Source organism: Equus przewalskii, chromosome 15 (assembly GCF_037783145.1).
Source record: "Equus przewalskii isolate Varuska chromosome 15, EquPr2, whole genome shotgun sequence".
NCBI lineage: Eukaryota > Metazoa > Chordata > Mammalia > Perissodactyla > Equidae > Equus > Equus przewalskii.
In genome coordinates, this window is record NC_091845.1 from 47,759,727 (window position 1) to 47,785,183 (window position 25,457).

At 53.8% G+C, this 25,457-nt stretch overlaps 1 protein-coding gene and 1 long non-coding RNA gene across 4 annotated transcripts in view; one reads left to right on the forward strand and one right to left on the reverse strand.

Moving 5' to 3' along the window:
• LOC103557667 (uncharacterized) overlaps positions 1-23,972 on the reverse strand; it is an 88,303-nt gene extending 64,331 nt beyond the window's left edge. Inside the window, exons 1-4 of one of the 2 annotated variants that reach the window (XR_546540.2) lie at positions 23,835-23,972; positions 23,178-23,266; positions 22,862-22,997; positions 19,469-21,871 (exon numbers count right to left, since the gene is read on the reverse strand). This is a non-coding gene — a long non-coding RNA (uncharacterized lncRNA). Of the gene's footprint in view, positions 1-19,468; positions 21,872-22,861; positions 22,998-23,177; positions 23,385-23,834 lie in introns of those variants that run through there. The other variant, XR_011527501.1, reaches the window with a different exon arrangement.
• Positions 8,435-17,984, forward strand: XIRP1 (xin actin binding repeat containing 1). Of its 2 annotated transcripts, XM_070577204.1 has the most exons (3): positions 8,435-8,797; positions 11,784-15,138; positions 15,566-17,984. In XM_070577204.1, the coding sequence occupies exons 2-3, from the start codon at positions 11,788-11,790 to the stop codon at positions 15,572-15,574; spliced, it is 3,360 nt and encodes a 1,119-aa protein (XP_070433305.1). In that variant the 5' UTR covers positions 8,435-8,797; positions 11,784-11,787; the 3' UTR covers positions 15,575-17,984. The 2 variants fall into 2 exon arrangements, with proteins under 2 accessions (XP_070433305.1, XP_070433304.1); XM_070577203.1 differs by having other exon boundaries at positions 8,649-8,797; positions 11,784-17,984.
• Positions 23,973-25,457: the final 1,485 nt, after the last annotated feature.

Sequence of the window (25,457 nt, forward strand, 5' to 3'; positions counted from 1 at the left end):
ACCAAGTATCTCCTCATTTGGGGGACTCAGCTCATAGGCTGCCTCCTCCATGGAACCACCCGGGTTGGAGTATACTTCACCCGCACTGGGCCCCCCTACATCGAGCTGGTACCTCTATCCTCACCAGGTCAGTTTCCCACTAGACTGTGAGCTCCCAGGACAGGCTCCACAGCTGAGAAGCTGGTGCGTCCCAGGAATCATCCAGCATAGGGCTTGGCTCCCAGTGGGGCATCAAGACATGTTGGGGAAGGATGGGAGGAGGGGAAATTTGCAAGTAGAGGATGCTAACAAGGTCAAAGGGCAGAGATCTTTGTCCCAAGAGGCTGCCAATCCCAACCCTTCCCTAGCCACGTAATATTGTAAGTGAACATAAGTGAGGCCATCTTGTCACGCCAAATGACCCTTTCCTAGTTAAAACCCTTCCAGCATGTAATCATTATAAATGACTACACGCTTTCATGATTTTACGGCCCTGATCCTGTGCACATACCCCTGCTGAGGTACGCTGATAGCTTTGTTCTTAACAATAATAACAAATTTTCCCAAGGAACAAGAAGGCCTCTGGGAAGAAGGAACACCTGTAAGACGTCCATCATCACTGACAGAAGAAAAGAACAATGAGGCGCCCTGGAGTCCGTCGTGCTTGAAGGCGGACACTTCTAAACCCCCTCCTTACTGCCCATTTCCCCCGTATAACTGCCTCAAGATTCTGTAATTCTCTAAGATGATTTTTTGAGACATTAGTCTGTCATCTTCTGATTATGCTGGCTAATCGAATAAATGCTTACTTTCTCGATCTCTAGCTCGATGTGATTAGTTGGCTCAGATCGTAGCAAACAGAGCAAGCCCATTGCTCAGTAACAATCTGGGGCCCCCAAATGGTGTTGCAGGACCAGTAAGAGTTCTTCAAGCCCAAGGCCTGAGGGGCAGCCACCTCCAAGCTTCCTGCTGCCCCCACCAGGCAGAGTTTGGGCATCTTGATCGTGGCCACATCCTGAGAGAGGCCGGATCAGTCTCATTCCCCATCACATCCCTCCTCACAAAGCATCCCCAGGGGCTGGAAGAGTACCAGCCACCCTGACCCAGGGGTTAGGAAACCTGAGTTCTAGTCCTTGCTAAGCCTGTCACTCATTATGCCACTTTAACGTGTCAATCTAACTTCTCTGAACCTTCATTTCCTCACCTGTAAAATGGGCACAAAAATACCTTTCTCATAGGGCCTCCATGAGGACTGAAAGAGATCAAATCTATAGTAGGAGCTCAAAGCATTGGAGCTGGGAGTTAATTAGAGAAGGAAGGGATTTGAACATTGGTAGATCCTGGAAAGTTGTTCTAAACTGAGAAAAGTAAATGAAATGTTAGCCCCTGACTCTCCCTGTGCCTGTGGCTTTCCTTTGCTGGGTCTCAGTCTTTTCAACTGTAAAGTGAGAATCTGGACTCATTCTCTCTCTGTCAGTGAGATTTTTGACCTGGAGAGGCCTTTAAATACCACCAACTATTGTCCTACACATTTTGGAGACGGGAAAATGAAGCACAGAAAGGGGAGTTGCCAGGGGCAGAGCTGGAACTAGGACCAGGATCCCTGACTCCCAGGCCCGCAGGAGCCCCGCACCTTCCTGCCTCTCTCAGTACACAGTCTCAGCCACAGCTGAGGGCCTCTTGGCACCAGGCACCATCCTAATCTCCTTGCTTGAATTAACCCGCCAAGTCTGTGCTGTCTGTGCTGACAAAAGTCATCACGTGTGGCTACTGAGCACCTGAAATGTGACTAGTATAACTGACGAACAGCAGTTTTTATCTTATTTAATTTTAAATCATTCAAATTTTAAAAACTGACACTCAATTTGGTTATCCGGACAACTCAAGTATCTACTTTTTCATTTGGAAATATCATTAAAGCTAAACAGAGATCAAGTATCTCTGATAAAATTTAGGGTCTAAATTGAGATGCTCTATAAGTATAAAATAAACAGTGGAGACTTCCAATTTCCAGTTCAGCTTGGGCCTCGCCACTCCATCCTAACAACAAGTAAAAAGCTGAGCAAACTTAAAAGTCAACAATTCTTCCTGGATCTGTCAGAGAAGTGAAAGCACATGGTAAACTGCTGCCCCCAAGACTGGAGAGACAGACAGGCAGATACAAGGAATCACAACTTAACAGAAACCTCTACCGGAACCAGTGCTAGGGTAAAAAACCTGAGCTGTAATTGATGAATTGCTGGAGGCACAGTGTAGACAAGGCTGAGCATTAGCAATGGCAGGGAACCCCCACACTTTTGTGAGTTTTCCCTCCTGGAGCTGTACCAGGTGCTCACAGGGCATATCAGAGAAAAATCCCCTCTTGCGTCCAGCCTCCTCCAGCCATCCTGTCCCACCTAAGATGAAGTGGAGGGATTGACATCACTTGTGAAGTTCACAGTCCAGAGGCACAGGCTCACTAAAAGACTGAGACCTAATCCTGGGACTATACAAAGCTTCTCATCCCTAAGGACCTCATCACTGAATCACTAAAGACTGCCCATAGCAGTTCATTTCACCCAGCACATCATGTCTGGCTTTCAATGAAAAAATTACAAGGTGTACTAAAAGGCAAAAACACAGTTTGAAGAGACTAAAGAAGCATCGCAATCAGACTCAGATATGGCAGGAATGTTGGAATTATCAGGCTGTGAGTTTGAAACAACTATGATGAATGTGCTAAGGGCTCTCATGGAAAAAGTAGACAGCATGCAAAAACAGAATTATAGTCAACTGATCTTTGACAAAGGAGCAAAGGCAATATAATGGAGCAAAAATAGTCTTTTCAACAAATGGTACTGGAACCACTGAACAGTCACATGCAAAAAAAAAAAAAATGAATCTAGACACAGATCTTATATTCCTGACCAAAATTAACTCAAAATGGATCACAGACTTAAACGTAAAACACAAAACAATAAGAAGATAAAATAGGATAAAACCTAGATGACCTTGGGTACAGTGATGACTTTTTAGATACAACACCAAAGGCATAATCCATAGAAGAAATAATTGATCAGCTGGATTTCATTAAAATTAAAAACTTCTGCTCTGTGAAAGACATGTCAAGAGAATCAGAAGACAAACCATAGACTGTGAGAATATATTTGCAAAAGACATATCTGAAAAAGGACTGTTATCCAAAATATACAAAGAACTCATAAAACTCACTAAGAAAGCAAACAAACCAATTAAAAAATGGACCAAAGACCTGAGTAGACACTTCACCAAATAAGATATACAGATGGCAGATAAGCAGAAGAAAAGATGCTCCACCTCATATGTCATCAGGGAAATGCATATTAAAATAACAATGAGATACCACTATACACCTATTAGAATGGCCAAAATTCAGAACACTGACAATACCAAATGTTGACAAGGATATGGAGCAACAGAAACTCTCATTCATTGCTGGCAATGAATGGTGCAGCCACTTTGGAAGACAGTTTGGCAGTTTCTTACAAAACTAAACATGCTCTTACCATATCCAGCAATCATGCTCCTTGGTATTTACCCAAGGGAGTTGAATTTACCCAAAACTTATGTACACACAAAACCTGCATGCAGATGTTTATAGCAGCTTTATTCATAATTGCCGAAACTTGGAAGCAACCAAGATGTCCATCAGTAGGTGAGCAGATAAATAAACTATGGTACATCCAGACACTGGAATAGTATTCAGTGCTAGAAAGAAATGAGCTATCAAGCCATGAAAAGACATGGAGAGACCGTAAACGCATATGACTAAGTGAAAGAAGCCAATCCGAAAAGTCCATACACTTTATGACTCCTGCTATATGACATTCTGGAAAAGGCAAAACTGTGGAAACAGCAAAAAGATCAATGGTTGCCAGGAGAAAGAGGGGAGGAAGGCATGAATAGGTGGAGCGCAGAGGATTTTTAGGGCAGTCAAACGACTCTGTATGATACTGTAATGGTGGACGCATGTCATTACACATTTGCCCAAATGCATAGAATGTACAACACCAAAAAATAACCCCTAATGTAAGCTACGCACTTTGAGTAATAATGAAGTGTCAATGTAGACTCATCAACTGTAACAAACGTACCACTCTGGTGGGGGATGTTGATAGTAGGGGGTGCTGTGCATGTGTTGGGACAGATGGTACATGGGAACTCTCTTTACTTTCTGCTCAATTTTGCTGTAAACCTAAAACTGCCCTAAAAAATAGTCTGTTTAGGAGGAAAAAAATACACATTGGATTCTGAAGACTCAATTCAAAATAAAGAATGTAAAATAACTCATTAATAATTTTTATTGGGGGTTGGCCCCGTGGCCGAGTGGTTGACTTTGCGTGCTCCACTTTGGTGGCCCGGGGTTTCTCCAGTTCAGATCCTGGGTGCAGACATGGCACTGCTCATCAAGCCGTGCTGAGGTGGTGTCCCACATGCCACAACCAGAAGGACTCACAACTAAAATATACAACTATGTACTGGGGGGGATTTGGGGAGAAAAAGCAGGAAAAAAAAAAGAAGATTGACAACCGACATTAGCTCAGGTGCCAATCTTTAAAAAAATAATAATAATAATTTTTATTGATTCATGTACACATGATAATATTTCAGCAATTTCAATCAAATAAAATATATTATTAAAATTAATTTCACCTTTTTATCTTTTGCTTTTTTTAATATGGCTACTAGAAACTTTTTTTTTTTTTTTTTTTTTGCTGAGGAATATTTGCCCTCAGCTAACATCTGCACCAATCTTTCTCTATTTTGTAGGCCGGTCACTGCCACAGCATGGCCAATGACAAGTGGTGTAGGTCTGCACCCAGGAATGGACCCTGGCCTGCTGAAGTGGAACGTGCCAAACTTAACCGTAGACCACCTGGGCTGGCCCTAGAAACTTTTAAATGACTTAATGTGGCTTGCATTATTTTTCTACTGGACAACACAAGTCTAAATCTTTAAAGCAACCACATGATGTAGGCATGTTGTCATCTCACAGATGGGAGAACCTAACGTAGCAGGTGCTGCCAGCGCCCCCCATATTGCCTCACCCCTTCCCAGTGGTCACCTGCAGCTTCAGTAGACCGTCCCTGTACACACCCCAGCTTCACTGCATCTCAAACACTTGCATCTCCCTGCCTGAGGGGCAGACCAGAAGTCCAGGGAGTTAGTGCTTCTAGGAGCAGCCCTCGGCCAGTGGGGGTGAGGCTGGTGGATAAAGACCCCAGCTTCCTAACCCCGGGAAGGCGGGTTCTGCACCAGCTCTCAGAGGGTCCTCTGTGGGGTTAAGCTCACTTCACTCCTTCACCACGTTCCTCCCCAGTTAAATGACTTGCACCCAATCGTACATCGGAGATTCTGCTGTTGGCAGATCCCAGACCAAGACACCAGGGTACAGAGAGCTGGAAGACACTCAGAGGTCATATAAATAGGAAGAGACAGGCTGGCTATTTGATCCCAGGCAGTCTGACACCAGATCCCATATTCTCGAACACCACGCTCTGCTGCCTCTCCTGCAGTAGCCACGACATTCTCGTAACAGGAGTGGGGGAGACTCGCCCCTCAAATCTGCCCACCCCTTGAGCTGACCCCAGAGCTGAAAAGCCTTTCTTCGGGTCCAGGTGATTTTATCAGGGGCTGAGCAGGCCTGGAACAGACGCCGCCTGGCCTGCCCGGAGCTCTCCCTTGGCACCCGTGTCTGCTTCCCTGCTGGAGGGAAGCCAGGACTGCCAGCCAGTGCCTGGAAGGGCACTCATCTTCTGACCAAGAGGACACACTGGGATCTGAGAACCGGAGAAGCTGGGGGCGTGGGGGGCCAGGATCCAGGGAAAAACTTACTGAGCTTATTCATTTATTGAGCTTATGGCATGCCGGGCACAGTTCTAAATGCTTTAGGTGTGGGGGGTTGAGGGTTAGTAATAAATGTATATTCCTCACAGCAGCCCTTGGTGATATGCACAATTATTAGCCCCATTTTATAGATGAGGAAACTGAGGAACAGAGGGGGTGAGTAAGTTGCCAAGGTCACACAGCTAGTAGGTCTCACAGGTAAGATTCAAACTCAGGCGGTGTGGCGCTTCATCATTCCCCAGTCCTGCCTGTCCTGAAACTCCAGGTGCGTCTGCTGCCAGCTACTCCAAGCTCCGCCTAGAGCGCCAGTTCTGCAGCGAGACTTCAGCATGAACTTCTGCCCGATCCCCGACTTTGGCAGAGGCCCCCTCGGCAGGAGGGGCTGGCAGGGGAAAGCATCCTCACGACTGGGAAGCAGGAGGCTCCAGAAAGAGGGACTGTGATCCCTGGAGAGCAGCACCCTTCGCTCTTCGCCCCCTCCCCCAAGGCCCCCTGGCTTTTGGCAAAGATCAATTAATAAGCGCAGCCATTCAACCTCAGTGTGTTTATTTATTCCTAGCCTCATTCCCAAAATAATTTAAGGGGGCTTAAAAGAATAGATGCACAGTTTCTCCACCAAAGGTACTCTGATAACCAATGCCTGGTTTACTGCCTTAACGCCTTGTAATTGACACCTTGATGATGTGGTACTGTTAGATCATTACACAGAGAGTGACCAACTCATTCTGGTTTTCTTAGAACTTTCCCAGTTTTCAAAGTGAAAGTCCCTTGTTCTGGGAAACCCCTCAGAGATGAGCAACAGGGACAGTTGATCATCCTTACACAGGATGCAGGGCACCAAGTCTACTCACCAGAAGACTAAAAGTTTAACTCAGAGCTTCCTAACAGCCAAGGCAAAGAGGGAAACACCATCTGTTATGAGATTTTCAGTGTCTAGGATAGTACCATCCAACAGAACTTTCCATAATGATGGAGATGGTCTACGCTGTCCAATATGAGAGTTACTAGGTACACGTCTCTATGGAGCACTTAAAATGTGGCTAGTGTGACAGAGGAACTGGATTTTCAACTTTATTTCATTTTAATCTATTTAAATTAAATAGTCACATGTGTGGTTAATGGTGACAATATTGGACAGCACAGCGGCATTAAATACAAACACAACAGGTGGTCAGGAAAAGCCTCTTTCTTAGTATTGAGGCCTGAGAAACTTCCACCCTGAGTTATCACACCTGAGGTGAACACAAAAGTGAGTTGCACTGGGTGAATTTCTCTTCTTCTGTATGTAGTAATAGCAGGCACTGCCATAGCTTAGGCCGTGTGCTGAGCATGCTCATAAAACCTTCTTGAACGTTCATTCATTCACTTCTGGAAACCACCTTAGCAGGGAGTCACTCATGGTATCCCCAGGAAGAAGGTTCCTCCCAGGAGACCCAGGGACACCCGAGGCATCTCCTTCCCTGGCCTGAGAGGACTGGTACATCGTGTCCCCCTGCCCTTCCCGGGGAGAGCCAGAAGGCAGGGGAGCAGGCAGAAGGGGAGAAAAGGGCAAGGGAAGCAGGAAAAGGGAGGAGACCAGGGAGAGGGGCTTCCTGACACTCCCTCCCCGCCCCCAGCGGGCACTGAGTGACCCGACATTGACTCCATGGAAAAAGTGAGCAGTGGCTGGTATGACTCCCTGGGGCATTCGGCTGTCAGAAGGAAGACCCTGTTCTGCCAGGTAACAGAAGCACCTGCACGGCCTTAGACATGGAACCTGGACAAAATGTCTCCTCTACCTGTGCTCTGACTGATCCCCTGATACCCCCCCATCACACTGGCCCCTTCCCCGCCTACATGCCGAGATCTCTTGAGCCTGCTAAGCCCCTCCAGCTCTGGGCAGTGAAGGAGGGGCAGGCATGACATCCCCCTCCCACCCCCGTCTATGACTGGGAAGCTGATGACGCCAGGGTCAGAAATAACCCCGCAGTCAGCTCCCCACTCGCTGCCCCTCCCCTCCCCTCCCCTCCATTCCCAGAAAGTCTGGGCCCTGAGTCAGAGGGGAGAGCCCAAAAGTAAACAAGGACCCAGATCGTCTGCTATGAAAACCACAGAACCATTCTGTGAAATTCTTTGATAAATCAGCGACCTAGTAAAGGGGTGAGGCCTGGGAATTCAGATGTCTTTCCCCCAATCCAGCTGCACTCAGAGCTGTGCAGACCTGTGCTGTGGGGCATGAGGAGGAACGGATGAGAAAGGGGGCTGTTCAGAGCAGAGGGGATAGGGGAGAAGAGCTAGGCCTTATGCTCAGAGGCGTCCAGGCTGGAAACACAGGAGGAGGGGCCCGCACCTGTCCTCAGGGGGCCTCTGGTCTCCCGGCATGGTGGACACACACATACCATACACAAACACACAGACATGCACACACACACACACACACACACACGTCAGGCCTAGTCAAAGGCCAGTCCAGAGTAGGGAGGTGGGGGCTCACAGGATTAGGGGAGGGCTGTCCAGGTGTCAGATGCCCCTTCTTATTCACCCCCTCAAAATAGTCTAGGACACCTGCCCCCACACCACAGCTGAGTCATGACCCCAATCCTCAGATCACACTTGGATGAATGAAGCTCTCCCGACTCCGTCCTCTTCCTCTCCCCAGCAGAAAGGACGCGTAACTGACTCCTCAGCATGGAAGACGGACTTCCACAAGCCCTAAAAATAACTGAACCACTTCATACTCTGAACTTAGCCTCTCCTCTCCGCCCCCACCTTGGCCCACCCCCTGGCCAGCAAGATAAAGGCAGCTGCTGGGGCTGGCAGGGGACAGAGACCCAGAGCCAGGGCAGCAAGAAGCATCTAACGGAGCCAGCACAGTAAGACCAAGCCCGAACAAGAAGCTCGGGAGAAACAACAGACCCTTAGGAAACACCTGCCACAGACCCCAAGCACCCTATCGGCCAAGCAGGCCCCTCAGGTGAGTAACTTGCCCCTTTGTCTCTCTGTGGTGGAGCTGGCTCTCCAGACTGGGCTCCCCTGTGGACCCTCTGGGATGGCTTACAGGGTGAAGGCATGTATTAGGGTGGCTATGCATGGAGCATGAGGTCGAGGGGCCTTGCATCTGGGGAAAGATGAGTGGAGGGGCCTCTGATATAAAGATTCCATGAGGAAGTTGAGGGAGAGTCGGCCTGAGCGCCACAGCAGCTCTCAGAGCCGCTGCCACAGGCCTGAGGCCTGCAGCAGTAACAGGTTCTTACCAGTTTGGCATAATCCAGAAAGGCTTTCAGAGGAGGTGGCCTGGAGTTGGGGTTTTTAAAATACAAGTATGGAGCTCCTCAGGCTTCATGGCTTCCTCACAGGGAAGCCCCAGGTAGGCCCAGTGTCTGGAGGAAAGAGGGACAGAAGAGTAGGGGAGGACGTGGGGACTGGTGGGTGGTTAGTAGGCCACATTGCTAGGACAAGCTCCACCCCCAGCTGTTGTGGGCGAAAGTCTTGGCATGTCTGACCCCAGGGTGTCTCTCCAGCTCCCCACATATCATGGCCTAGGACCTGAAGTGGGATACAGACTGTGCCCCAGGCCATCGTCTCGCCCAGTAGGAAAGCCCTTGGGGCAGATCTGTGGGGCTCAAGGTGGGGAGACCGGATCTGAGTCCGCTGGGATGTGGAGACATGTGTGTGTGGGGGGGGGGGGGGGGCTGGGCTAACGAGGAGCAGACCTGGAGGCAAGGGTAGGGTCACCCTGAGAGGCTGGCCCACCCCTAGGAGGCCACGCTCTGGGACTCAGGCCCCCATTCTTAGTCTGGTCCCAGCTCTGAATTCTGCCCTCACCCCACCCCTGTCCCTGCCCTCTAGAAACTTAGGCCCCAGGCGTCCCAGGCCAGGCAGGGGTGGGGGTGCACTAGGGGTCGGGAAATCTCCTTCAGGCCTTGCCGCTGCCCTGCAAGCCTCCTAGGACAGCTCCTTGCCCCTCTTTGGGCCTCAGTTTCCCTGCCTGCAATGAGGGGGTTAGGTTCAGTGACCTCTGAGGGTCCTTGGGTCTGACATCCCTGGATTCTAACAATTTGTGACCATCACAGGGATTCTGGAGATTCCTGGGGGCGGGGTTGGGGTGGATCTGGTGGCCTGTAAGTACCATCTGCTCAGCCCACACTGGTGGTGACAGGACAGGAAGGAGGTGGGGACAGGCACAATTTCATTTGGCAGGGGGTCCTCCTCAGGAGCCCCCCAGAGCACGTGAGGAGACTTGGGCTGCAGGTTTTAGAGCTCACACTCCTCTGGGCTCTCGTGTCTTTGGCGGAGCTGCTAGGGGGGGAGTGGGGCAAGCAGGTCTCAGTTTCCCCTCCTTCTGAGGTAGCCGTGAGGAGGAAGTCCTGCTGCCCGTGTCTCTGCACATCCTCCCACTCCCAGGCCCCTTTGGCCAGGAGAGGGTTCCAGGCCCCAGCACCTGTCATTCTACAGGCCAGGGTCTGAAACGAGCTCAGGAGGCTGGGGTGGGATCAGGGAGCCCAGGCAGAGGAGGAGATGAGGTGGGCCAAGGTGCCCAGGGTCCCACAGCTGAGCCTGAGCCTCCCTCCTGAGCCCAGGGCTGCCGTGCTGAGGCCAGGACCTTGGCTATATTTAGCACCGAGTGTGGAGCAGAGCAGTGGGTCAGGGGCCGCGGGAGGGGGGACGTGCTTCTCATTCTTTCACCACTGGCCTCTGGGGACTGTTAGTACACCTGTCACAAGACAGATAAGACACAGAGAGGACAGAGACCAGAGAAGGGCTTGAGTGGAGGGAGGCCATTGAGATGGGGTGGGGCGAGCTGGGGGGAGGCAGCGCCTTGGCGGAAGTGATTGCCAAGAGGTGGGAGAAAGAAGAGAACCACAGGAGACTCAGCCGGTTGCACACGTTAGGGACAAGTCGCCATGAGCAAGGGGCAGGGCTATCTCTGCAGAAAGGCTCTTGGTCCCAGTGCCTTCCCTCCCTGTCAGTATCACCCTCACACTCTCCTGGGGGGCCTGCTGGGGAACAGAGGGGCACACAGACAGTAGGAGAGCTCCACGCCCCCTACCCTCTCACTTCTTGGGAGCAAAGCCCCAAATAGGGTATAGTAACCCCGAGCCAGCACTGCCTGCCACTCATTCACCAAGATCTGACTCTTTCTGGGCCTCAGTTTCTTCATCTTTAATTATGAGTGGTTGGACTCAAAGACCCTTGAGATCCCCCAGCTCAGACCTGAGTCTTGCCATATGGCACAGAAAAGCCCTACGTGGGATTCAGAATCTGGCTCTGCCTAACCAGGAGATATCTGGTGAATGATCGCCCCTCCCTGAGCCTCGACCACTTCTGCTGTGGCATGGGCTGCTGACCCCTGCTTGCCTCCCTGGGCCAGGGAAAGGTTAGAGAGTGAGCTGAGAACCAAGAGGTGAAGGTTGGGCAGGACATCCAGTGAAAGTGGCAAGCACGCCCTCTGGCGCTATCAAAGGGAATTTCTTCTCCATAAGAAGTGGTCACAAGTTTAGGGACCTGCCTGTCCCTGGCCTAGGGACCCTGTAAGTCAGGATTCCCCCAGACATTCACCTGGGAGTTTGCCAGGGAAGACTGAATTTGCAACGGAAGGTGAGGATGAGGCATGTCCAGTTTGCCTGCTGGAAGTTTGGGCACCTCCTCTGGGGCTGAAGGCCACAGCTTCAAGGCCAGCAGTGCCCTTGCACCCTAGCAACCCAGGTGATTCTGGGGAGCTGGTACCCACCTTGATGGGTGGCTCCCTATGCCCTAAGTTCAAGACTTGTCACACACCAGGCATACAGGTTTCAGAGTGAGACCCAGGTGAGGTCTGGAGAGGGAAGGGGTCTCTAAGCATATGGCACCGCAGGGCTGCTCTGGCCCTGGGCCTGGCTCCCTGACATTTCTCCCAGCAACTAGCCCCCATCCCACCTAAGGTCCCCAGCCCCATCCTCATCTCTGCCCCTTCTCCTCAGGAGGATGGCCAAAGCCCAGACACAGGCAGCTCCCACATCAACCATCCCCATGGCAACTGCAGAGGACCTGCCCCTCCCTCCACCCCCAGCCCTGGAGGATCTGCCACCGCCACCCCCCAAGGAGTCCTTCTCCAAGTTCCACCAGCAGCGGCAAGCAAGTGAGCTCCGCCGCCTCTATAAGCACATCCATCCTGAGCTCCGCAAGAATCTGGCCGAGGCTGTGGCTGAAGACCTGGCTGAGGTCCTGGGTTCTGAGGAGCCCACTGAGGGTGATGTCCAGTGCATGCGCTGGATCTTTGAGAATTGGCGGCTGGACGCCATTGGGGACCATGAAAAGCCACCTGCCAGGGAGCCTGTGCCCGGTGGCAATGTCCAGGCCACCTCCAGAAAGTTTGAGGAAGGCTCCTTTGCCAACAGCATAGACCAGGAGCCAGCCGGACCTCGGCCATCTGGAGGGGATGTTCGCGCAGCCCGCTGGCTGTTTGAGACAAAGCCACTGGATGAACTGACAGGCCAGACTGGGGCACCGGAGGCTACCGTGAGGGAGCCTGCAGCCAGTGGAGATGTCCGGGGTACCAGGATGCTCTTTGAGACACGGCCGCTGGACCGCCTGGGTTCCTGCCCCTCCATCCAGGAGCAGAGCCCCTTGGAGCTGCGCTCAGAGATCCAGGAGCTGAAGGGCGATGTGAAGAAGACAGTGAAGTTGTTCCAAACCAAGCCGCTGTGTGCTATTCAGGACGCAGAGGGCGCAATCCACGAGGTCAAAGCTGCATGCCGGGAGGAGATCCAAAGCAATGCAGTGAGGACCGCTCGCTGGCTCTTCGAGACCCAACCTCTGGATGCCATCAACCGGGACCCCAGCCAGGTGCGGGTGATCCGGGGGATCTCCCTGGAGGAGGGTGTCCAGCCCGATGTCAGTGCAGCTCGCTGGATCTTTGAGACACAACCTCTGGATGCCATCCGGGAGATCTTGGTGGATGAGAAGGACTTCCAGCCATCTCCAGACCTCATCCCTCCCGGTCCAGATGTTCAGCATCAGCGGCATCTGTTTGAGACCCGAGCACTAGACACTCTAAAGGGAGAAGAGGAGGCTGGAACAGAGGTCCCACCCAAAGAGGAAGTGGTCCCTGGAGACGTCCGCTCCACCCTGTGGCTATTTGAGACAAAGCCTCTGGACACTCCCAGAGACAAGGTCCAAGTGGGTCACCTGCAGCGGGTGGGTCCCCGGAAGGGTGAGGGGCTCATGTATGAGCATCCATCCAGTGATGGCTCCTCAGCACTGTCCCTCTCTCAGAGTGCCCCCCAGAGGGATGGGGTGAAGGGGGATGTGAAGACCTTCAAGAACCTTTTTGAGACCCTTCCCCTGGACAGCATTGGGCAGGGTGAGCCTTTGGCCCATGGGAGTGTGAACAGAGCAGAAGGAACGGATTCTGCTGGGCAGTCCCAGGACATAGGGTCCCCAGTGTATGCCATGCAGGATGGAAAAGGCCACCTCCATGCCCTGACCTCTGTCAGCAGAGAGCAGGTAGTTGGAGGTGATGTCAAGGGCTACAGGTGGATGTTTGAGACACAGCCCTTAGACCAACTGGGCCGAAACCCCAGCACTGTCGATGTGGTGCGGGGCATCACTAGGCAGGAGGTGGTGGCCGGAGATGTGGGCACTGCTCGGTGGCTCTTTGAGACCCAGCCCCTAGAGGTGATCCACCAGCGGGAGCAGCAGGAACGACAGGAAGAAGAAGGAAAGAGTCAGGCAGGTCCCGAGCCTGACGCACCCCTAAAAGGCGATGTACAGACCATCCGGTGGTTGTTTGAGACATGCCCAATGAGTGAGTTGGCAGAGAAGCAGGGGTCAGAGGTCACAGATCCCACAACCAAGGCGAAGGAACGGTCCTGCACCTGGATGTTCACACCCCAAGCCCTGGACAGGCCAGAAGGCTCCAGGGAGAAGCACCTGCAGGTCAGCCAGGTACAGGATGGGGAAAGACAGACAGACAGACATGTCTTTGAGACCGAGCCTCTGCAGACCTCAGGCCGTCCCTGCGGAAAAGGGCCTGTACGATACTGCAGCCGCGTGGAGATCCCTTCAGGGCAGGTGTCTCGTCAGAAGGAGGTTTTCCAGGCCCTGGAAGCAGGCAAGAGGGAGGACCAGGGGTCCAGGGTAATCCCTGAGCCCATCCCTGAGGGCTCTGTGCACAAGTTCACCTGGCTCTTTGAGAATTGCCCCATGGGCTCCCTGGCAGCTGAGAGCATCCGAGGGGACAACCTCCAAGAGGAGCAGCCTGTGGGCATCTCAGACAATGGGGTGCTGGAGAGGCAGAAGACTATAGCCGAGGGGACCCTGTGGACTCTGCATGCCACGCCTGGCATCCTGCACCATGGAGGCATCCTCATGGAGGCCCGAGGGCCGGGGGAGCTCTGCCTTGCCAAGTACATGCTCCCAAGCCCAGGGCAGGGGGGCCCCTACATAAGGAAGGAGGAGCTGGTGTCTGGCGAGCTTCCCAGGATTGTCCGCCAAATGCTGCGCCGGCCGGATGTGGACCAGCAGGGGCTGCTGGTGCAGGAGGACCCAACGGGCCAGCTCCGGCTCAAGCCTCTAAGGCTGCCAGCTCCAGGAAGCGGCGGGAATGTCGAAGACATGGACCCTGAGTTCCAGCAGTTGCTGGCTTGTGGCCTGGGGACCTCAGTGGCGAGGACGGGAGTGGTGATGCAGGAGACAGATCAGGGCCTGGTGTCACTGACCGCCTACTCCCTGCAGCCCAGGCTGACCAGCAGGGCCCCTGAGAGGAGCAGTGTGCAGCTGCTGGCCAGCTGCATAGACAAAGGAGACCTGAGCGGCCTGCACAGTCTGCGGTGGGAGCCACCAGCTGACTCAAGTCCAGTGCCAACCAGCGAGGGGGCCCAGAAGCTGCCCCTAACTGAGAGCATCATTCATGTTCCCCCACTGGACCCCAGCATGGGGATGGGGCATCTGAGAGGCCCGGGGGCCACCTCTTGCCCGCCACGGGCCATTGGAAAGGCTGTCCCTCCGGCTGGGGAAGAAAAGCAGGAAGACATTTGCAGTGGGCAGAAAGGGAAGGCAGCTTTGAGACAGTCAGGAGCCACATCTACAGCCCCAGGGCCCAGGATCCCAGACCTCCAGGCCTCCAGGCAGAGTCTCCGGATGGCAACAGCCGAGGCCCAAAGCCTGCAGCAGCAAGTTCTGAACAAGCACAAGCAGGGCCCCACCCCAGGATCCACCTCCACGCCCTTCCAGGATGGTCTCTGGCAAGCACCAGCCGTGGCCACTGTGGAGGCCCAGGGCAACACTAGGCCGATGGCTGGAGGTGACCCCAGGATCCCAGCAGCCCCCAGAAAGGTCAGTGGGGAACAGAAAGCACTGCCCAGAGGGCTGCCTGAGGGGTGGGTGACTATTCAGGATGGCATCTACACTGCTCACCCTGTGAGGACCTTTGACCCACCTGGGGGTGTCCAGCCTTCTATGAGGGAGCCCCTGCCAAGAGGCAAGGAGATTGCCCTCTCGGCCCAGGCTCCCAGCCCACTCCTGGAAGGCCCAAGTCAGAGTCTTGGGCCAGGGCGGGAGGAGCCTGGGGACTGCACACAGAGGGCCTGGGAGGCTCCAGAGAAGGTGATGGTAGGAATCGGCCCAAGGGGCCTCCAAGCTGCAGAGACCACCCTGAAGGCTGCCCCTTTAGCCCACCACACTCTGGCCTCTGGGTCTCAGGCTGCAGGTGCCAGCCTGCACTCCCATAATGCCTCTGTTCCTCCTCCTCCTCCTCTCCCAGCTGCTGTGACAGGACCTGACTTCCCAGCCCACGCCCACCATGATGAGGACTCCATCCGGCAGGCCTCCGAGCCCCTGCAGGACACCCTTCTCCACTCCCACAACAGCCCTGCTGGCCAGAGAACCCCTGGGGGATCACGGACAAAAACCTCAAAACTGGAGCCCACCATGCCCCCAAGGAAGAAGCCCCAGCTGCCCCCTAAACCGGCACACCTAAGCCAGATCCGCCCTCCTCAGAGACCACCCAAGCCCTTGGCTCTGTCTCCTGGCTCTTCCAAGGAGGTGGGGCAAGGAGAACACAAACAAGGTGAGAGAGATGCAGCCATCCTTCCGTCAGCCAAGGTCCCCACCACTGCAGGCCAGGGCCGTGTACCTCTGGCTGGATGCCCTGGTGGACAGAGCCAGCCCGGCTCCCAACATGGCCACAGTACCATGGCCACCAAGCCCACAAGGGGTCAGGCTGCTGGCAGCAATACCCAAAGCCCTGAGCCTCCCAAGGTCTCAGCTCTCAGCAGTGACCCCACCTCACCACAGAAGGGCCCCAGCCCCCCAGGAGAAAAGCCCATGGACAGTTCCCAGCAAGGGGCCCCTGAGAGCCCTGAGGTTCTGCAGGGAAGCCAGCAAGAGCTCCAGGGTCTCCTGAACCAGGTACAAGCCCTGGAGAAGGAGGCCGCAGGCAGTGTGGACGTGCGGGCGCTGCAGAGGCTCTTTGAGGCTGTGCCCCAGCTGAGAGAGGCCTCTCAGACTCCTGCTGCCCCCTGCCAGCCCGAGGCCTCGGTGGAGCAGGCCTTTGGGGAGCTGACAAAGGTCAGCACGGAAGTGGCCCGGCTGAAGGAACAGACCCTGGCCAGGCTGCTGGACATCGAGGAGGCTGTGCACAAGGCCCTCAGCTCCATGTCTAGCCTCCAGCCTGAGGTTAATGCCAAGGGCCATTCCCAAGGACACCCAAGGGACCACAATGCCCACAAGGTCAGTGTCACGGACAGCAGTAGAGCCAGGCCCAATTGCTCAAGCCAAGAGGTCAGGGGTCAAACTGCAGTCAAGAGCCAAACCAAGGTTTTGTGCGACCCTGAGGTCCAGAGTCAAGCCAAGGTTAAAAATCACACAGAGGCCGGAGGTCAAGCAGCCTCAACTGCCCCTTCCACCAGGGGGCTGGAGACACTGAGAGATAATTCAGACCTCCCTCGAGTCTTGCGAGTCTTGCGTTCCAGCCGGAATTCACCCTCCTCCCCAACCATCATCTCCATTGAGTCAGCCACAAGGAAGCTGCCGGAGGCTCCCAGCCTGAGGGGCAGCCCTGGTGTCTCAGTGAAAAGCACACACCTGGCCCAGGATGTGGGCCACGCCCTGCTCCACCAGAAGGGCGTCCAGGACAAGGCCGAGAAAAAGGAGGCCACCCAGTGCTCTGGACAGCCTGAAACTGCCCCTGCCTCAGCCAGCCCCCTGCCCACCGGGCAGCAGAAGAGCCTTCTGGAGCTGCAGACTGGTCCGGGTGGCTCTCACCACTATGGAGCCATGAGAAGCATGACCGAGCAGTGCGAGGGAGTGGACCATTGCAGGAACACAGTCCTCTCCTCCTCCACCTCGGTCACGGAGCAGGCAGAGCCGCCCAGGGGCCCGGGCCCCCACCTCGGGCTCCACGCCTGCCCCTTGTTGCGACAGTTCCTGCGCAGCCCAGCCGGGCTCAGCGGGGGCCTGGCAGAAGCTGAGATGGCGCATGTGCCCTGCAGCCACTCCCAGCCAGCCGCCCAATGAGCCCCTCTGCCTCCCACCATAGCCTCCCAGCCGTCACTGGGGCAACTCTCTCCAGGGTCCCAGGACTGAGTGCCTACTTCCTGTGCACATGAGGCAAGGACCGAGAAGAAAAGGCATCTTCGGAGACTTGTGGGCAGTTTCCCTATGTCGATTCTATCAATAGGCCCGGTTCCTACAAAATGGGGAGAAAAGGTTGGGAGGAGGCCCGGGTGTGGCAGTAGGACGGGGGCTCGCAGCTGCTTGTGGCAGGTGAAATATATACAGACACACGTGCTCCTCACCCAGGCCTAGCCCACATGCCCACATGCGAGTCTGCATGACACCGCCTGAGACGGAGCCCCTGAGTGACCCTCCACCCTCACCCTTTATTTCTTTATTATGAGTTAAAGTGTTCTCAGCCATCTGCTCCTTAATTCCTGGAGAGGGCAGGGCCAACAGACAGAGGATTTGTTGGTCTCTGGGATTGGCCTGAGGCCTCCGGAAAGGGCCCTGCTGCAGCCCCTTCATCACCATCTCCATTGTTCCACTGGTCGTCCTGGCCGCCCAAAGGTCACACAGACGAGGCTGGCAAGCAGCAGTGTCCCTAGAAGCCAAATGTACTGCCTCTCTGCCCCCACTGCCCCACACTCTGCACAGTCTGAATAAACCCGTTTTATTCTCTCTTCCTTGTGTCTGACTATTTGTGCATCTGTTCCAGAGTCTGGGTTCCCACTGTGGGGAAAAACAGCCACACCTCCAGGTGCCTGTTTTCCTGGCAACAGCAGGCTGGGAAAAGCCACCCCTTCTTCTACCACCTTGGCCGGGACCCAGGAAGGCCTGCCCCTCCCCTGTTCTCCTTGCTTCCCTCGCCCACCCACACACAGACACCGCTGCCCCTCAGCCTCTGGCCTCCCCTCTGGAGGTTCTTGGACAACATCCTGGGGTGGAATCGGACCAGAATCTTGCTCCAGAGTGGGAGAGCAGCCCAGTCGGCCCTGGGAAGGAGGGAGGGCCTCACGCCAGAATGCCAGTGGCTAAGATGGCTGGGCCACTTTTGTCTGCTCAGGTCAGGTTCTGTGCGAGGAGTACGGGTTCCTGGCCTGGAAAGCCAGAATGATTTGGGGAAGGGCCCTTTTTACTCTTTCTTTCAAAAAGCATTGAGCGCCTGCTGCATACCAAGCCTGTTCTAGGCAGCAGGGACACAGGTGAGGTCGAAGGGGGTCCTGCTCTCGGGGAACTGACTTTCTAGAATGAGGAGACAGAGACAACGAATAAACAGGAAAATCAGATCAGGAATAAGGGCAATGTACCTGGCTAGGCCATTCTCCCACTCCAGGGTAGGAATCTTAATGTGACAATGACACGTGATTGCCTTAGGGAATGTGACCAAGGCAGGCCTCTCTAAGGAAAAAAGAAACCTCGCTTGAGATCTGAATAAGAGCGAGCTAGTTTTGTGAAAATCAGGGTAGGTGCAGGCTGCGCAGAGGGAAGAGCAGATACAGAAACCCAGAGGTGGGAATCAGTTCAGTTCCTGGGTTTCCTGGACACCCCTTTGTAGGAAGGGGCAGGAGCACTTTGCTTCAGTTGAACAGGTAGGCTCCTATGGTACCGCCAGCCAGGGACTCAGCCCTCCACACCCCTCACCGCCCCTCATCGCCTGCTCTGCTGATCTAGGTGGGCTCCCCTAGGGCAGCACAGCTCTGACTTGGAAGAGCCTGTCTCCTGTGGAAGACTGTGGTGTGGGGCAGCAATTAAAATACCAAGTCTACGCACCTGGGCCTGATAGCCACATCTCGCCGGACCCTTTGCCACATGTCCCCCTCCTCTGCCCTCTGTGGGACCTCACTTGATTACAAGGCCCAGAGAGTGACAGCATGACTGTTCTCAGTGTTCACATCCGTAAAGTGGGTGCAATTGTAACAGTCTCTACTTTTGTGAAAATTAACTAAATTAATATGTGTAAAGTGCCTGGAGCTCTGCCTCGCATCTAGAATTCAGAGATGTTCACTTTCAGTATTATTGTAATTATTAGTTTTAATATATCTCTTTTCTCACCTCCAGGTGGAGTCCCTGTGTTGTTCATCTCAGTATCTCTTAGCACAAGTGCCTAGAAGGCACTCCATAAATGTCAAATAAATAAACAAAAGCACAGATGAACGAAATGATTGAGTGAATTCACTGAGTCATCCAGCTAAGGATGACATTTATTGAGCACCTACTTCAGCCAGGTTCTGTTCAGGGTGCTAAGAATATTGATGATCATGGCAGAATTTATCCCTAACCTCATGGAACAGGGATAAGATAATTTTAGAGGGGAGCGATACTGTGAAGGAAATAAAAACAAGGTCAGTCCATGAGAAGGGGGTCGGCAGTTACGTTAGCTTGGGTAGTCGAGAAGGCATCTCTGAGGAAGCGACCTGAACGACAAGAGGAGCCAGTCCCGATGGCTGGACGTAGAGGCGTAGGGAGAAGACTGGGGAGGGGTTGGTGGATGGGCGGGGACCGCGCCAGAGGCAACGCACACCAAGGAGAGCAGCGGCCACCCGGTGAGGCCTCGCCTGGCGCGCCGCACACCTGCCGCCCCACCTGCCGCCCGGCCCGGGGCTCCGCCTCTCGCCTGCGGGGGAGGGGCGGGGGCTGGAAGCGGGGCCTGGCGGCAGAAGGCGGAGCGCACCGCGCCCAGGCCCCGCCCCCAGAGCGTCCACACCAGCCGTTGCCAAGGTGACGACGACGTCACCGGGCCGCCAGGTTGGTAACTTTCCGGCGGCGGCGGCCGTTGCCGGGAAACGCCGGGCAGGCGCCCAGCCAGATGCTGGCTCCGCGCGGCGGACGCCGGCCGCCAGTACGCGCCTTCCTGGTGGGCCCTTGCTCGGAGCCTCCCTCCGGGATTCCAGCAGGATGCGGGGTTCCGGCCCTCGCCGACGTCACGGCCCCGCCCGGGACCGACTTGCGGGCCGGGCGCCTCCTCCCTTCTCGTAGGTCTCTGTCACTTCCTCTGTGTCCCCAGTTTGTCCACGAGAGCTCATCTTTTCCGCCGTCACCCTGCCTCAGGCCGCCATCCATCCCCTCTTTCCTGCACCACTCCCTTAGCCTCCCAAGTGGTCTTCCTCCCTTCGCCCTGTCTGTCCTTACAGTCTGTCACCCACCTGACACCCAAAGCTCTTATCAAGAGTTTTTCCAGGCAGGCCGTGGCCGAGTGGTTAAGTTCACGCGCTCCGCTTTGGCGGCCCAGGGTTTCACCTGTTCGGATCCTGGGCGCCGACATGGCCCCGCTTGTCAGGCCACGTTGAGGCCGTGTCCCACATGCCACAACTAGAAGGACCTGCAACTAAGATATACACTATGTGGGGCGGCGGCGGGGGGGAATTTGGGGAGATAAAGCAGAAAAAAAAAAAAAAAAGATTGGGAAAACAAAGAGCTTTACCTACCAAGTCACTCCTGTGTGATACCTTCCACTGGTTTCCCAGCTCACTCACTCTGAAATCTAACTCTTCTCAGCACCCTGTAAGACTGCTGAAGCTTGCCTCTCTGCCTTCCTCTCCAACTTCGTTGCCCCCACTCTCCTCCTCACTCACATCCCCCTAGTTACACTGGCCTTCCTGATCTTCACAGTGCACCCACCTGATTCCTGCCTCAGGGCCTTTGCACTTGCTGTACCTTCTGCCTGGAAGTCTCTCTGCCAGATATTTGGTGGCTGGGCTCCTTCTCACTCAGATTCCAGTTCAAATGTTTCTCCAGAAAGCCCTTTCCTGATGCTACCTCCCCTGCCTCCCCTGCCTATCAGCATGCCCCTGCACCCCCAAGCTAAAGAGGCCTTCCTCCGAGTTATCATGCTGTCTTATGATTTCCTGAGGACTTATCACAATATGAAATGATCTTGCTCATGTATTTGCTTGCTTATTGTGAGTGTTCTAGATACTATTTCTGCATAGTAAACCACCTCAAATTTAGTAGTTTAAACAACCACCATTCTATGATGCTCATGAATTCTGTGGGTCAGGAATTTGGACAGAACACGGTGGGGATGGACTGTCTCTGTACCATGATGTGTGGGGCCTCAGCTGGGAAGTCTTGAAGGCTGGAAGTGATTTGACAGCTAGGGTCTGGAAATGTCTAAAGATTCGCTCACTCACATGTCTGGCAGCTGACACTGGCTGTTGGCTGGGATGTCAGCTGGGATGTCAGCCAGAACACACATGCATGGCCTCTCCATGTGGCCTGGGTCTCATCACAGCATGGCAGTCTTAGGGTAGGTGGACTTCCTACACTCCATCTTAAAGCTCCAAAGGCATGTGTCCCAACTAATAAGCCAGAAGCTGCAGCGCCTTTTATGACGTAGCCTCAGAAGTCACACAAAATCACTTCTGCTGCATTCTGCTGGTTGTGAGTGACAAGTCTGCCTAGACTAAATGGAAGGGATGTTAGACACCACCTTTTGATGAGGAAGAGGGAAAGTTCTAGAAGAACGTGTGGCCGTCTTTGGAAAGTGCCATCTCCACAGTCAAGTCTTGCCCCAGTGGAATCACCTCCATGCAAACCACTTCTTGTTTGTTTACTGTTGCATCTCCAGTGCCTGGAATGATGCAAAAGCACATAGTAGGTGCTCAGTCCATGTTTTGGAGTAGATAAATGAAGGTTTGTCTTTCAAGGGGCCATGCGAGCCCAGCTCTTCTCCCTGAAAGTCTGTTTCCTGCCCCAGCCCTTGATCTTGGCCTGGTCTGCTCTGGAGGAAGCCCAGTGTTTGCATTGGAAGGTGGGAATCAAGTATAATTTTTGTTTGTTTTCTGGCAGAGGAGTGCGGGGGTGGCGACAGAGAAAGGGCAGTTATTGAGGATTGAGAAATGTGTACCAAATGAGGTTCTGGAACAGCGTTCTACTGTAAAGAGTGTTGAAAATGCAGTCGGTTTTTTCTCATTCTGAACTCTGGAAATGCCCAGGTGAGGACTGTCGTTGTGTCCTCTGGGCCATGGGGAGCAGAAAAGTGGCCCAATGGGAATGGAGCTTTGGAGAGGTGCTTGGGCAGCAGAGAGGGGGTTGGAAAGCCTATTAAGGAACCACTGCAGAGATCTGGGCAAGAAGTGGCCCTGAAGCCACCCACACCCCTGTTAAGGTGCACAAATTCTCCCGGCTTTGTGATTGGTGAAGGACCTTCCATTTGATCTTCCCAAAGTCCCAAAGGACACACAGTTTCTCCTCTTGTTTTCTCCTTTTCCAAGAGGGGCTGTGGCAGAGGGACAAGCCAGAGAAATCAGCCCAGGCTTCTCCCTGCCCCAGCCCCTCACATCAATCTGCTGCACATTCCCACATCTCTTTTGCCCTTTCCCCTCCCTTCCATCCCCACTGTTGCTCCAAGAGAGTAGGAATGTCATATTGCAGCAACAGCCATCCCAGTGCTCTCGGCGCCCCCCTTCCACCCCCAAACTGTCATTCCTCCAGCCCTGCAGCGACTCCTCACCGCCTCCACCACAAAATCCACACTCCTTAGGTCATTCCAGGCCCTTCTTGTGCAGCTGCTGCCCGCGTTTATAGCCTCTCTCCAACCACTCCCCCAGGAGAATCGTACCTTCCAGGTGCTTTAATGTTCTATCCAGGCTGTCACATGGCTGGACTTTGCCCACTGCCATCTTATCCACTGGGCACAGCAGGCGTGGAGCCCCGGGCCACACTACTTTTAGGATCCCATGAAAATGTTTTAACTTCTTTAAAATCAGAAGAAAAACAAAAGAACTTTTAGGTAGATGAAAACGCTTCAATACAAAACATTAACATATTTGTCTTTACACCACCACAGTTGTGAAATACATTTTTGAATATTTCTTTATGGAGGAAGGAGCCTACCAGGGGAAAAGTGCCTAGGGCCTACAAAAATCATCACTTACGCCTGGTTTTCCTATGCTGTGCTCCCCTGATCTTCCACCCTGCCATTTCTGGAAGACTTGGTCTTGAAGATTCAGTTCAGAGGCAATTTCTTCAAGGAAGCAAAAACCATCGACAACGTCCTTCTTTGACCTCTCAGCCTTAAGCAGTTTTGTGGCTTGGAAAAGCCGGCTGTAGCCGTTAGGTTTTGTACGTGTCTCTCCTACTATACTGGTAGTACCTGCAAATCAGGCCCCCCCCCCCAACCCCAGCCTTCTCCATCTTGGTACGTGCTCCCCATCTGTGGCAAAGCTGCCAAGTCAGATGCCCCGTTAACTTCCGAAGAAAATTCTGGCAGAGGCTCAGCCCGGGGGCACTCGGGAATCGTCCCGTGGTCCCATACCAGGAGCGATGGGGCTGGGTCCGCGCCCCAAGCCACCCGCGTCCCGGGGGAGGGGCGCGCGAGTGCCCAGCTGCTGGCCGCGGGGGCGGCTACTCGAGTCTCGCTGGCGGCAGCTCGGCCACAGTCCCTGCCAGCTCCACCCGTCCCTGATCGGAAAAAGGAAGCTGGCTCTGCCGCTCTTTCTCTCTTTTTCTCCAAAAGCTCCGCCTCCCCCTCACCCCCCTTACGACGCACTCCCTTCCTTCTCTCCTCTCGCCTCCCCCGTTAAGTTTCTTACGAAAAAGTGCTGCTGAGAATTCCCAGAAGGTCCCGGATGTGAAGTCACTGGCGTGAGGTCACTGAGCCTGGTTCCAGGAATCAGAAGCTTGTGGGGAAGGAAGGAACGTGCAGAAAACGAGGGAGTGAGTGGAGCCGTGGGTGCTGTCTGCCCCCGCCTGGTTAGGCTGGGTCCCAGGCTCTCTCCAGCTGGATCTCAGCCAGGCTGTTCCGATCCCCGGAGGGGTTCCTAGGAAAAGATGCTTCACTTTTCCCACAGTATAGAAATGCCAGTTAAACACCAGTGTACCAATCCATGTTAGCCAAGATCAAAAAGTCCAATACTGCATGATGTTGGAGCAGGTGGAGAAAGAGGAGGATTTCTCCCCTGTTGGAGGAGGCGGGGTGGAGGTGGGGAGAACTGGCTGGCCCTCCAGTTTGGAGAACAGCTTGGCAATATGATCAGAACTTTAGATGAACATGCCCTTTGACCTAACCAATTGTACACATAGGAATTTATCCCACAGACGTGAATACAGGGATAAATGCGCAAGGTGGATCTCAGCAGCGTTGTTTGAAATGCCACAGATTGAGACCTACCTAAAGGTTCATCCGTGGGGAACTGGTTAAATGAATCACATGTTCCCTCTGGACTCAGGCATGGTATACCTTGTGGGGGAGGATGAGGCGGTTGTTTCTGAGCCAACTGTCCAAGACGTAGTGTTAGGGGAAGACAACCCAGGTCATCCTCCAGACTTCTGTCTGTGCTGCCCATGGTGGTGACTTTTTTAAAGATCTTTATTCATTTAACACACATATATTGAGCCCCTACCAAGTGCCAGGCATGTTGAAGACACTGGGGATACAGCAATGAACAAAATAGATGAAGGTCCTGATTTGGGCTGCTTAGGGGTTGGGGGTCAACATCAGATGTGCATATGTGCTGTGAAGGAAAATGGGAGCAAAGAGTTCACAAAATGTTGGAGGTTGTGCTGTTTTAGGTGGAATGGTCAGAGATGGCCTCTTGGACAAGTTGGCGTTTGAGCAGAGAATGAGGCAAGAGAACTTCAAATATCTGTCAGGTAGAGGGCATAGAAAGTGCAAAGGCCCTGAGGCAGGATTTTACTTGACATGTGAGGAGCAGCAGGGAGGCCAGTGTGGTGAAGCAGAATGAGCAAGGGGCAGAGTGGTAGCATAGAGTGTGTCCAGGTTGGGAAGGTGACGGAGGGGGACCATGTAGGCCCCTTTAGGGGCTTTGGCTTTTATAGTGAGATGGGAAGCCAATGGAGGGTCTTGAGCAAAGAAGTGTGACTTCTTTCATGACGTGACTTAGTCTTCAGTAGATCACTCTGGCTGCTGAGTGGAGACAGATGACAGAGCACAAGGGTGGAATCAGGGAGCCCAGGAGGAGGCAGGTGCAATAATCCAGGCGAGACATAAGGGTGGCTGGACCAGGGTGGTAGGAACTGTGAAGCAGTGAGGTGCTTCTGGGTATATTTTGGTAGTAGTGCTGATAGAATTTGCTGATAGACCAGATGGGACTGTGAGAGAAGAGGAGGAAAGAGTGATTGTGTCACTACAAGTGTGGAGTTACCATTTCCCAGGAGAGGGAAGACTTGGGGAGGAGCAGCTTTAGGAGTGTGGT